Raw genomic sequence first — 14,418 nt, forward strand, 5'->3', positions numbered from 1 at the left:
CTTAAAGATTCCGTGTGTCCTTAAAAGGTCGGCCCTGAAATTAAATCTCAACTCTAGTATCACTATTCATTATTCAGTAGTCACTCAGCTGTCTTCTGTAGCTATAATTGTTATTCTACAACTTATTAGCTAACCGCTTCTCGACTAGTAGACTTTATTTAGCTGCTTGAGTGACTTGCCGACTCTCTATTATCGCACTGTGATTCCCGAATGCTCCGATTCCAACCTAATGCCAATCCTCTCTGTCTCTGTTTCCTTTCTCCCTTTATTTTCAGCGTTCCTCATTTATATATGCGTTCTTCCTGCCTAATTGTTCTCGTGATTTCTTTAACTAAAACACTTTTCAATAATTTTCAACATTTTCCCGACGTGCTGTTCCAAAAACGTGCTCGCTCACTTACATACGTCTCCATGACAGCCAAACAAAATATAATAAAATTGAGGTATTGCATAACGCTAAACTTCTACAAATAGGAATAAATAAAGAATATTTACATTTCAATTAATGCGCAGTTAAAATATCAAATACAAATTCTTATAATATTAACATAGTAATAAATAAAATAGCTTAATAATATTTAATACAGTCTTTTCATTATTAATACATATATCTTTGATTAAATAATTAAATATTAGACAAAATTAAGGTAGTTATACGAATATTAAATTATAAAATAAGTTATTTACATTAAATAATGTTTACAAGTCTAGCCTTTGTGATGGAAGATCATGTTGGATTCTGAACCAAATAATAATTAATCTCTACATAATCAGAATCCAACACTATGATAATTCTAATACAGTGGAGAGAGTGGAAAGAAGAGTGTCGAAAATAATATCAGGATTGTGTGTTACTGATTATGACGACAGATTGAGAATTTGTAAGTTGCAAACACTAGGCAAACAGGAGAAAGAGGGGTGATATGATTGAGAGTTACAAACTTCTGAAAGGGTTATACAGAATTTCAATAAATTAAATTTTTCATTTTATGGAGGGTGGGAAAAGGATGTGAGGGTATCCAAAAATATCCCCCAAAAATATTAAAAGCCTGTTATCAGAACCTGCCTCCCACTTTAGAGCAGAAACCACTCAAGATCTATCACCATTCCATATATCTGGGGCACATCCAATAAACTGACAAAAATCCTAAGGAAATACAACCTTACAACTCATGGACCACATAAAAAACTGGCATCCCTTATCTGCTCCACCAAAGATCAGCTGCATTTCCTAGACCTACCAGATCCTTTGCAGTTGTAAGCTGTCCTACTACAACCAAACAGGCAGGACAACCAATAACAGAATTTCCAAACACAAGGAGTACATCCAGTTACACCAGTACAGCTACTTAGGACTTGCCATGCATGCTTTGTACATTAATTGCAGGATATGCTGAAAGAAGGCCACTCTATTACACCACAGCAAATACAAATATGAGAAGCTATTCCTCGAATTTGCTTCAGTCCTAAAAAACTTTCGAAACTTTAGCAAATTTGGGTGCATGAGACTGCCTCAAATTTGGGAAGTACTCATCCTCAGATTTTCTGTCCAATGGCCAGGATCACCCAATCTAGCCCACTAGGACTCCAGGCTCAAGTATAGTTACCTTTCACCTTTCTTCAGCCTAATTTGTCCAGTGTTAATGCCTGCATGTGCATATCATTGTTTTTGTGATCCCTGATGATGGCAATGTAACATTGCCTAAATATAGGAAAGCATTAATTAAAGTTATCATAATTAATATTTTAGTATATGTTATTTCCTGAAAAACAATAGTTATAACTTTAACAGAATTTATTATTTCATTTCCCATGTTATTTATAATCTTCATCTGTTGCTTTTATTTTAAATGATATATTATAAGTATAGTAGAAAAAGTTAGTCTAATAAAAGTCACGAAAATTTGCAGACATAAACAGAACATTGATGTTCCGTTGAGTTAAAGCTAGAACACTAGAAAGGCTAATGCTATGAACATTCCCTTTCAATCAATGATGAGCATGCAATCAAAGTGCTTATTTACATAAAGTGTTTGATGTTGAAAGTGTCAAGTTGAGAATATCATAAAAGTGCTAAAACAAAGGACATGCACAAACACATTAATATAGCATCTGGCAGTCATAATTTCAAGCACTATAACCAGTGGATAATTCACACCATAAGAAGCAATCATTATACAAACACCTTGAAACTTCTTTGATGGGACAAACACCCAGATAAGAAAGTATTCTCCAAACATCCTCCACACTCAAAACAATTGACTAGAAGGGCATAAAGTAAGACATCATTCCATAGGATCGATTTCTATTGTCCCCCTACTTCTGAGTACAAAACATGAAGGTTTTGTTCATTATAAAAAAACTATAGAGACAACAGTAGTTGTCTCAATAATTTTTTATAATGAACAAAATAACTTCAATTTAATATAAACCAAAATAATCAGCCGATTATTTTGGTTTATATTAAAATGGTTTATATTAAATGATGATCTTCATATGAGGGTCAAAATGATATTTTGACCCTCATATGAAGATCATCATCTGGAGTTTGCATACATGCTAATAAACAATGTGTATTCATTGAAATCCATGTTATTCTGTCATTCTTTCTATATATATATATATATATATATATATATATATAGTGGAAACATGAGAATATTTATGGCTATTGTCATCTACAAACACAGATTCTCTGATGCTCAAGGTGATACAAGATAACCAACATTCCTGAAGAACAACTCCTGTTAACCAGTTCTAGATCCATTTGGTTGTATTTTGGAGTCAGTATCGCCTATGGACTTCATTTTTTCAGCAAAATGCTAACAGGACACATGGGAATGCTTAATTGTTGGCAAAACAGCACATTTACACATTTTCCTGAAATGATATCCAGCAATCGCTGCTTTTTTAAAATATCGTGTACTCATCATTTGGTGTATAAATCAAAATGATTACCAGGCAAGCTGCTGATACCTTTTAGAGTAACAAAATTTGTCAAGTGCATAGTTGCATCTGCATTCCTGCAGTCAGAGATGGGGGAAAATGTCCCATGACAGTTGGTGGATAGTATATATATTAAAAAACATTTTATTTTCATATGCCAGTTATTTCTCCAACCCTCCCTGCCACAAAACTTTCAGCTGTTAAATGAATTATTGTATTATGATGCGACAAAAAACCAACAGAAACAGATCCCAAACACTCCAGTTTCTAGACTATGTATTCCTGTTTTTAGTTTTATAGTGAGAGAAGACTATAATAATTTAAGATTAAACCATTTATGAGTGATATGAACGTTATAAAAATCATCGATATTCAAAAATGCAACCATATTCATATAAAAAATGATCCATTTATTAAAGCAGCATGTGAATGATATTGCTCACCTACAACAGTTAAAGAAAAGAAAGCAGTAACAATGGTCAATAATGCAGATCGTGATGATGACAGCTGCAACTTGTGTTTATCCAATGAGATGTGTTCTTCTGTGTCATCCAAATCTGAAAGAAAATTTTTAATTAGCTATATATATCTGACTTTGTGTGAGCACCTGCCAACACTTAAAATGTATCTTGATCTTTGGAGATGTTTTTATATAAAAGTTTAACTTGTTTTTCCTGAGCATTTCAGAATGAGTTGAGTCATTTTGAAAGGCATGAGTTAAGGAAGAGTAATAATAATAATTAGAGATGCTGAAATTTTGCCAAAGAAGACCTTTAGAATGTTAAACCAACACATCATCATCAACAAAATTCAATTTTAAAAAGCTAAACATGAAAGTTTTAGAATTTGAAGTAATAGCTAATGAAAAAGGATAAAATAAAATGAAATAAAATAAGGGGATAACCCTTTTTTGTACTATATCAAGTGAAGTATTGGTTATGTGAATAAAAGCAACCACATTGCAGTACATCTTTTTCTTTCTTTTGAGCTTCTTTTAGGTTTCAAAAATTTTCATTTGTCTTTGTAATAAAAAATTTTAAATTTTGTTCTTATATTTTAAAACTTGGAGCTTAATGCTAACAGTATACTAGTTTAATAATCTGAAGATCTTAAATTGATGACCAATTAATTTTCACAATATTTCTAATGATATCAATTCATCATCAATTTTAACTACTTCTCTTAACTTCTCAGTTAAGAGAAGTAGTCAAACATGCATAATGAAATTTCTGAAAATCACTAGTTCAATAAATAAATATTTGCCAGATTAACTGTGCAAACAAGGTTTTTTTCCTGAATTTTAAGGGAAAATGTAAGAGAAGCTGAAGCTCTAAAATTAAAAAAAAAAAAAAAAGTAATTCAAGCAAGAATACCAGGACAAAAATAGTTAATAAAAATCACAGCTATAAATTCAGAGGGGAGAGATAAAGGCCACAGTGAAGTTTCTTGATCACTATCATATCTTTCCCAATCATTTACACTCACATGAACCACTCAAATCAAACTTAATAGTGTACCCACTTCTTCAAACAACTAAAATCAGATTCATCTAATAGGACTTGATGACTTCAAGCACCTATTGCATACAGTAAAATAAGGGTTATATTAATTAATTATCAAGTGCTCCAAAAATGAAATGAATATAACATCCTCATCATCAAATTTCCTGTGCATGTATATATCAGGAATTTGATGATACTATATTCATTTCATTTTCAAAGTGCTTTATTATTAATGATATACCTAGTCTAGCCATAAATACTGTTACAACTTGAACAGCACATAAATAAACCTTTAATCTATCAGTAAATCATTTACAGCGTTCAGCACATACAAATCACATGTATAACGTGCATCGCAGCACTCAATGTTTGAAATGTTCCCCTTTGGACTACATTCATGCCCAAAATCTGCGAGGCCACATATTGATGGTGACACACACAACATCCAACAGAAATGCTGCCACAGCTCACTCCAAATCCACCTTCAGGCTGGCAATGCTGTCATTTCTTGCAGGCTACTCCCCCCCCCTCTCTCTCTCTCTCTTGCTCCATCCACATTCAAATTATATTCTTGTATTCATCCTTTATCCAAGTGTAAGAAAACAAAGTTTTCTTTTCTTTTTATATACATATATGTTGAGCCCATACACGAGAGGTTGACTGATCAACCTATAGTACATTAGTACCGTGTACGGGTAGTGGGTTGGTAAAGGAAGAATTTGACTTAAATGATTGTAAATTTGTATTCCTTGGGAAACAGAACAGGAGGGAGACTGTTCCACAATACAGCAGTTGCAAGGGGCGAAGGAGGAGGAAAAGAAACTTGTTCTGTTTGTTTTTAGGTGCACTGCGACGGGAGGTTGAGCAGCAACTGCACGTGTTCAAAGAGCTTAGTACTGAGTGGAGGAATTATTGATGTTATTTCAAATAGGTATTTCCCATGGAAATATTTGTAGAATATACATATTGCAAAAACAAAACGTCTGTGCTAAAGTGGGAGAGTGAGCTGGTAAGAGATGTGTCATTAATAAGTCTAATTGCTCTCCTCTGTATTGAGTAAAACATTTTGAGGGAGCTTTTAGGGGCCCCCACCCCCATATGTGGGAGCAGTATTCGATAGCTGGGCAGATTTGTAATTTGTATAATGTTAGCAGCTGTTCAGGAGTGAAGTAATGTCTTGAGCGAAAGAGAAATTCTGTTTTTTTTTTTAAGCTGATTATGCAATGGTTGAGATCTGTTTATGCCAGGAGAGGTTTGATGTCAGGGTAATTCCAAGAAGAGAAATCTCAAACTGTCTGGAAATTTAAGCATTAAAAAATATAAACATCAAAAAGAATACTGGGAAAAAATTATTATTTTTTATGGGAAATATGACAGAACTAGGTTTTTTTGCATGTGAAGTCACTTCACAACTGATATTTGTATATAGAGGCTAACGTGGGTCAACATGCCACCCAGTCTTACTGATATATTCACATTGATATTTTTCAATATGCTAAGCACATCTTGCTCATTTACCTCAATCCTCACTCTCTTTCACATCAGTAACTGCATAATCTCCATCAGTGATACATCTTTGTAAAGTGATCACTCGATAACTCAATTATTCCTTTTGTTTCTGTCATCTTCTTACCATAGCATTAAAGTTATCCTTTATCTTATTTGATATGCAGCAAAAAAACTCTATGAAAAAAATCTTGGCTACTTAACTTTTCTCATAATCTTCATAAAGTGATGTGGCTTTTCTTACTGTACTGCTCATGAGTATGCTGATCACTTTATATATATATAAATTCTCTTCAGAATGTTTTCTTTCTTTTTTTTTCTCTTCCCAGGTTTTGCTTTATATCTGTACTCATCCACTTAACCCCTACTTGGTTTATCCTCCTGCCCATGGGTACACACAGTCTGATACTGCTCCTCTCAAACAATCTCTGACTACTTCCCATGCACTACTTACATTCTTTCCTTGTAGCTTCTCATGGCAATTTGCTGAGATGCCTCCTAAGTCTCATAAATATCCATTTTATAGTTCCACATAAACTCTTATTGACATGTTTAACAACCTCTCAGATCATGGCTGCATAATGAATCATTGGAGGCAGAGTGTCAACCTTGGTTATTATTATTAAGACTCATTGAGGGAGGCCACATACTACACACACACACACCAGCTATCACACTTATTCTTCAATTCATTCACAGTGCTTGCACTCACAACATCCAATGGTAATCCATTCCAATCACACACCACTCTATGACAGAAAAATCTAGCCCCCCCCCTTCTTAGTGGTCTTCATTCTCAGCTTCCAAGGATGCCCTCTTGTTCTTTCTCCATCCACCATAAATTGAAAAATTCCATCAATTAAAATCTTGTATGAGATTTTCAGAACTTTGTAAGTCTCAATCATATCACTCCTCTTTCTCCTGTTTGCTAGTGTCTGCAGTCTACAAATTCTCAATCTGTCTTCATAATCAGTATACCACAATCCTGATATCATTTTTAACACACGCCTTTGTACTCTCTCTCCAATATATCAGAATCACAACAGAAACCAGGAGACCAGACATGTGCACAATAGTCTAAGTGAGGTCTTATCAAGGCCTTGTAAAAAGACAAAATAACATCCTTTTCTTTACATGTGAACATTCGTTTCAGCATTGCAATTATCTTTTGATTTGTATTTGCAATCTTTGCAACATGGACTCTGAACTTCAACTTCCTATCTACTAATGCTCCAAGATCCCTGGCCTCATCAGTTTCTTTTAGCATTCTATAACCCAAACCCATTTTCTCCAATTTATGCAGCAGTCTGCCATGCTGTATTCTGTCAAAAGCCTTAGCAAAATCCAAAAGTATCATGGTGTATCCATTCACATTGTCTAGTTCAATGGTAACATTGTTATAGAGGGCTGTATGGGTACTTAAATATTTTACAACTGTTTAATTATGACACTTCAAGACAAGTATAGGATAACATGAAAGCACTTCATCAATTTCTGATTTGTAACTCTCAATTGGTATTCAGGTTACTATGACAGCACTACATGAATAAATTTACATTATTATTAATCTCCTATTTGTTTTTTAATGTAGATTTTTATACAATCAAAATACAGTGGTGCCTCTTAGTTCGAATGCTTCTAACTTCGAACGTTCCAGAGTTCAAATGCTTGAGAACGCAAGAAATTTGATTCGCAGCTCGAACGGCACTTCTAAGTTCGAACTACAGTCCAGGAACTCAGACTCATATAGCATTAAACAGTTTCGAAACGCCATTGGGTATGCTTCTCCCCCACTAATTTCCCTCACTCACTTCCCCGTGCCTGCACAGTGTGTGTCTGTCTCAGTCTGCTGTGCATTGTCCCTTACTTTACACAGCCTAGTCATTGCACGATATTTTTGTGTAGAGAATTTGTAACTGTTTTTGACATTTTTTTTTTTATTGCCTATGGCATCCAAGAATGCAGAAAGAACAAAACCTAAAAGAAAAGTTGTAGTATCGACAAATGAGATGAAAAAAGAAATTATCATGAAACGTGAAAACGGTATACACGTTTGACGGATCTGGCAACAATGTTTAAAACGTCAAAGTCAACGATAAGTAGCATTCTTAAGAATAAGGAAGCAATAAAAGCAGCAAACGTGGCTAAAGGTGTAACAACATTGACCTCCAGGAGATCACATGTTATTGAAGAGATGAAAAAACTCCTTTTAGTGTTGATAAACGAGAAGCGATTACATGGTGACGTCATTACTGAGAGAATTATTTCTGAGAAAGCCAAACATGTGCATAGTGAACTTAAGAAACGCACACCTCAGACCAGTACTGAAAATGGAGAGTTTAAAGGAAGTAGAGGCTGGTTCGATAAATTCAAAAAAATGAACTGGGATCCATAGCGTTGTCATGCACGGAGAGGCTGTGAGTGCCGATGTAGAAGAAGCGGACAAATTTGTAAAAACCTTTAAGGTGTACGTGAATAGTGAGGGATTTGTATCTCAACAGGTTTTTAATTGCGATGAAACAGGTCTTTTTTGGAAAAAAATGCCCAAAAGGACCTATATCACAAAAGAAGAAAAGATGGCATAGGGATATAAACCTATGAAAGATAGAATTATTTTGCTGCTTTGTGGTAATGCTAGTGGAGACTGTAAGATAAAGCCTTTGCTCGTTTACCATTCTGAAAATCCACGCGTTTTTAAAAAGAACAATGTTCATAAAAAGCAAATTCGGTGTTACGTGGAGGGCCAACACAAAAGCATGGATACCAGAGAGTTGTTCACTGAGTGGATTTATCAAGAATTTGCTTCCACTGTAAAAGCTTATCTTACTGAAAAAAATCTACCATTAAAAGCTCTTCTAGTGATGGATAATGCTCCTGCTCATCCCCCAAATTTAGAGGAGGATTTAGTTGGTGAATTAAGTTTCATCAAGATAAAGTTTTTGCCACCCAATACCACTTCTATCATACAACCCATGGATCAGCAAGCAATTTCAAACTTCAAAAAAATACTGTATATTAAGGCTATGTTTCAAAAGTGCTTTGAAATAACCAATGCCACCAAACTGACTCTTAAAGAATTTTGGAAAGAGTGTTACAATATTCTTCATTGCTTAAGGATCGTCAATAAGGCATGGAAAGAAGTTTCTATTAAAACAATGATTTCTGCTTGGAAAAAACTCTGGCCAGATTGTATTTCAGTCAGTGAAGTAGTAAGCTGTGAAGAAGAGTCTGTTGTAAATGAAACTGTGTCTTTGGGTAAAGCTATGGGATTAGAGGTGAGTGATGCAGATGTAGAGGAGTTGATAGATGATCACAAAACCGAACTCAGCACAGAAGAACTTCAACATCTTCATGATCAACAACAAAAAGAAGTGGAAAAAGAACTTTTTATGGAAGAGAAGGACGCCAAAGGATGCATTTCTAATGCCGACCTTCAAGAATTGGTCTCTGTTTGGGTTAGAACACAAGCAATTGTGGAAAAATGGCACCCTAATAAGACAGTAGTGACCAAGAATATCAAATTATTCGAAGATAACATGATGGGTTATTTTAAAAATATCAAAGAAAAAATCGTCAGCACCAAACAACATTAGATAGATTCTTCTCTGCAGAAAAAAGAGAACGTGAATCAACATTCTCAACTTCAGATAAGCAGAAAGAAGATGGTTAACGGGAGCATTATTTTCATCTTTGTGATTTTTATATTAAAAAAATATTCTTCACTGTTATTTTTATGTCGTAATAATTAAAATTAAAATTAATAATAATTAAAATCAAAGGGCATCTTACATGTGAGGCAGATCAAAGACGCTGAAGGAAGAGTATTATGGAGGGATGTGGACATAAGAAACAGATGGAAAATATACTTTGAGGGACTTTTGAATGAGGAAAATGTAAGGACTCACAGAGGAGATGGGCAGCCTTCTGAGGGGATGGTGCAGAACATCAGTAGAGTGGAAGTGACGGAGGCCATGAAGAGGATGAGAAATGGAAAATCGGTGGGCCCCGACAGAATTCCAGTGGAGGCATGGAAGGCATTGGGGGAAGAGGGAATTGACCTGCTATGGGACCTGTTCATGAAAGTTTGCCAACAGGAAAATACACCCGAGGAATGGAGGGAGAGTACTCTTGTCCCTATCTACAAGAGTAAAGGGGATGCACAAGACTGTAAAAATTACAGAGGAATAAAGTTGATGTCCCACACAATGAAAATCCTAGAAAGGGTTCTTGATGGTAGGTTGAGGAAGGAGGTGGAGATTGCAAAGGAACAATTTGGCTTCATGCCTGGTAGATCAACAACAGATGCTATCTTTGGGTTATGGCAGATGATGGAAAAGTATCGAGAGAAATAAAGGGAGCTACATCTGGCATTTATTGATCTGGAGAAAGCATACGATAGAGTGCCAAGGCAAGAAGTCTGGAGGTGCCTGAGGGAGAAGAAGGTGCCGGAGAAATATGTCAGGTTGTTGCGGGAAATGTACAGAAATGTGAAGACAAGTGTTCGGACCTGTCTGGGACAGACAGAAAGTTTTCAAGTAACAGTTGGCTGGAATCAAGGATCAGCATTAAGTCCATTTCTGTTTAATATTGTGATGGAGGTGAGAGAAGATGCGCCTTGGACAATGTATGCAGATGACATCTTGCTGTGTGCAGATTCAAGAGAAGCGGGAACTCAACTGGAAAGATGGAGAAAAGTACTGAAAGAGAGAGGTATGAGACTGAGCAGAAGTAAGACAGAGTATATGTGTTGCACAGTGGGCGGCAGACAGGAGACAGATCTGGAGCTGGAAGGAAATGTCATTAGGAAGGTGAGAGAGTGTAGATACTTAGGTTCAACAGTGGAAGAAGATGGAGGAGCTGAGAAGGAAGTGGGATGCAGGATACAAGCGGACTGGAGGAACTGGAGGGAGATGGCTGGAGTGTTATGCGATAAGAGGGTGTCGATCAATCTGAAAGGCAAAATCTATATGACAGTAGTGAGGCCAGCTATGACATATGCTATAGAAACTGTGACCCTGAGGAAAAATAACATCAGCAGGATGGAAGTAGCAGAGATGAGAATGCTTATGTGGATGTGCGGTGTGACCACAAAGGATCGTCTGAGAAATGAGTATGTCAGGGGGAACAGTGAAAGTTACGAACTTAGGAGCGAAAACACAGGAGGCAAGGTTGAGATGGTTTGGTCATGTGATGAGGAGGGAGGACGAATATGTGGGAAGAAGGGGCATGCAGATGGATGTGCAAGGAAGGCGGAAGCATGGGCGGGCCAAAGAAGAGATGGAGGGAGCTGGTAGAAGAGGACTTGAGGATGAAGAACTTGGATGTGGTGACAGCCCAAGATAGGAAGGTGTGGAGGAGACTCATTATCAACAGTGACCCCACTTAAGTGGGAGAAGCTGCAGAAGAAGAAGAATTAAAATTAATAAAATAAATATAAGATTATTTTGTTTAATTTTTTCTAAGTTATTAACGTTAAAAAACCTAAAATAAATAAAATAAAATAAAAAATTATTGAAATTTTTTGGATATGGGAACGGATTATTTCACTTTCCATTATTTCTTATGTAAAATCTTGATTCGGACTTCGATTGATTCATAGTTCGAACGGGTTTCTGGAAAGAATTAAATATGAGCTACGAGGCACCACTGTACTTCTATTATTTGCATTTTATTTGTGTTCCAATGTCAATGTACTGAAAATTTTTAGATGATAAGAATTTTTTTGGAAACAATTTGAAAATTCTCAAAAGTAGCAGTCAATACGTGGTTTGTGTCACAGGCAGCAAACCTTCTACGATAAGGTATACAACTCTTGGTGCCCTTTTATGATAAGTGCCTGAACAATGGCAGAAATTATGCAGAAAAGTTGTGAAAGATGTCTACTTTAATTTCCCATAGAGTTTTTTTTGTAAGTATATTTTTGTTTCTCTGACAGCCCATCAGAACTTCTTTCTGGACGTCCCTCATAAATAAAAATAATAATAATAAAAATCCTGCATAGGTAACTGTTACATACAAGAGGCTGTCAAAACTTCCTTGTAAAATCCCTTTTTGTGATCTTTGCTTAAAAAACTCCTTGCCCCATTCTACCAAATTCACTGGCTGTTTCTTCTTCTTCTTCAACCTTTTGGTTCTGTCCACTGCTGGATGAAGGTCTCCCCTATGATTTTCCAGACCATTCAGTTTTCTGCCTCTCCCATCCATTTCACTCCTGCAATTTGTTCCAGTTCATCCCTCTACCTTCTTCTTAGTCTTCTTCTTTGTCTTACTCCATCCATTGGTCTCCACTCTGTTGTTTTTCTAGTCCATCTCCCATCACTGAATCTGGCAATATGGTCAGCCCATCTCCACTTAGCCTGTTTAATATATTTTACAATATCCATGACACCTGTTTGAGATCTTATCCAGGTATTTGTCTTCCTATCTCTTAATGTTATTTTTAGCATACTTCTCTCCATGCGATGTTGTGTTGTTCTCAGCTTTTTGTTTAGGGATTCAGTTAAAGTCCATGTTTCTCCTCCATATTAGGACAGGAAGTATGCACTGGTCGAAAGCTTTCCTTTTTTAGACTCATAGGGATGTTACTTCTGAATATGTCTCTCATTTTCCCATAAGCCATCCATCCAAGGTGAATTCTTCATTCAATCTTTTTTCTTTGGCAATCTTCAAAAGATAACAATTGGTCCAAATATACATATGAAGTAACTTGTTCTATTTCATGGTTTTCAACTTTGACAGTTCTATGATTTATGTATTTATTCATCATTATTTTTGTTTTATCTCTATTTATTTTTAATCCAATTACTCTGGAGGCTTCATTTAGCTGATTCAGCCTTTCTTCCAGATTATCTGCTATTAGGACAATATCATCTGCAAATTTCAGATGATGCAGCCTTTCTCCTATGGAAATTTTCATTTTTTCATTTCAAAGAGTAATTACCCAATAGGTAAAGACACACATGCTATCATAAATAATATCACACAAATCATTCAATATCCACCATAAACTTCCAGAGAATCCTAACTATTGTTCAGATAACTTGGTATCTTCCTCAACAATGACTGTTGAGGATGATATGAGGAATATACTATGACTGTTGTTCATTCTCTATGAATTTGGATCACAACTTGGTGTTAATTTCTTCTCTCAAGAAATAACACACAACTACTCTAATCCTCAGAGTGTCCAGATTATAAGAATACTATGTGAGATGATCTCTGCTATTGCTATGCTTCAATTCCTCGACTAGATTATTGTTTCCAGTCTTCTGATCCAAACATCTGCACTGAATGTAACACTGAAATAATTCTTATTGTATGAAAACATTTATTTTCCATTACACTTTAAATTCTCAATATTTACATAAATCTTAGTTCTTTAAGGAATGAGTCAGTGATGTTTAGGAAAAGAAATGAGTATACCACAACTGACTTTTATCAAAATATCCATCTTCATGTCCTGTCTGCACTAAAGCTTAATAAATAAATGCAAGCAAATTATTGACCTATCCAAAAGTGATTCTAAAAAAAAAAAAAAAAAAAAAAAAAAAAAAAAAAAAAAAAAAAAAAAAAAACTTTCAGATCTGGCTTGTCCAGTGGATAGTATCTGTCAATTTGACAGGCAAGCTCTTAATTTGAAATCCACTATGGCATGGAAGTCTGTGAATGCCTAAGTGGCAGATTATTTGAAGATCTCTCTCTGGAGGCCTGAAGTATCTGGAAGAAAAAGAAAGCTCGCCATTTGTCCTTTAAGGGTTCTTAGAATATCTAACCTTTAGTCAATCTGCAGTTATACACAACTATATACACAACAGATTTACAACTTTTTGTGGATTCTTTCTGGTACACTGATTGAAAATTATGGACAGGAGCCATAATTTTTGTCTAACTTGATTTTCATCTCATTTACATTTAAAGGGTTTTTTTAATTTATTTATTTTTAAAGATACTTCAGGCTTCCAGTAAGAAAGGAGAGATTTTCTAATCTGGTGATGCAAAACTTTTGCATCACTAGATCTGAAGCAATTTTAAATTGCAAACTTTCCAGATATATCTCTAAACTGATGAAATAGTTTCAAAATATTAGCTAGATGCACTCACTGCTTCAATAAGAAAGTTGGTACACTAACTCTTATAACTGCTCTGTAAGAGAAAAGTCTAGCCCCCCCCTCCGACATTCCATATGACAAAGAATTTAATCAACTCCTGTCCATTACTATCCTTCCAGAAGTTCATAGGTTTCATTCACATCAACCTTTTCTCTGGCTTAACACCACATATCTCAGTCTGTCCTCATAATCTACATTCTATAATCCCAATATCTTTTTTTTTTAATGCTTTCTATACTTCTTTGCACCCTCTCCACAGCTTCTTCTTCTTTCCCTTCAACCCAGGAGATTAAATCTGCACACAGTACTACTAGTGTGGTCATATTGATGCTTTGTAAAGAGACAAAATGATCTCC

At 35.4% G+C, this 14,418-nt stretch overlaps 1 protein-coding gene across 1 annotated transcript in view; it reads right to left on the minus strand.

Moving 5' to 3' along the window:
- Window positions 1–14,418, minus strand: part of LOC150103050 (uncharacterized) — a 320,792-nt gene that overhangs the window by 173,860 nt on the left and 132,514 nt on the right. Inside the window, exon 7 of the mRNA XM_090397384.1 lies at window positions 3,390–3,503. Within this exon, the coding sequence (XP_090253510.1) occupies window positions 3,390–3,503 (114 nt within the window). The remainder of the gene's footprint in view (window positions 1–3,389; window positions 3,504–14,418) is intronic.

This window comes from Typopeltis vanoorti, chromosome 9, assembly GCF_054136105.1.
Source record: "Typopeltis vanoorti isolate ZY-2024b chromosome 9, IOZ_Tvanoo_1.0, whole genome shotgun sequence".
NCBI classification, from domain to species: domain Eukaryota; kingdom Metazoa; phylum Arthropoda; class Arachnida; order Uropygi; family Thelyphonidae; genus Typopeltis; species Typopeltis vanoorti.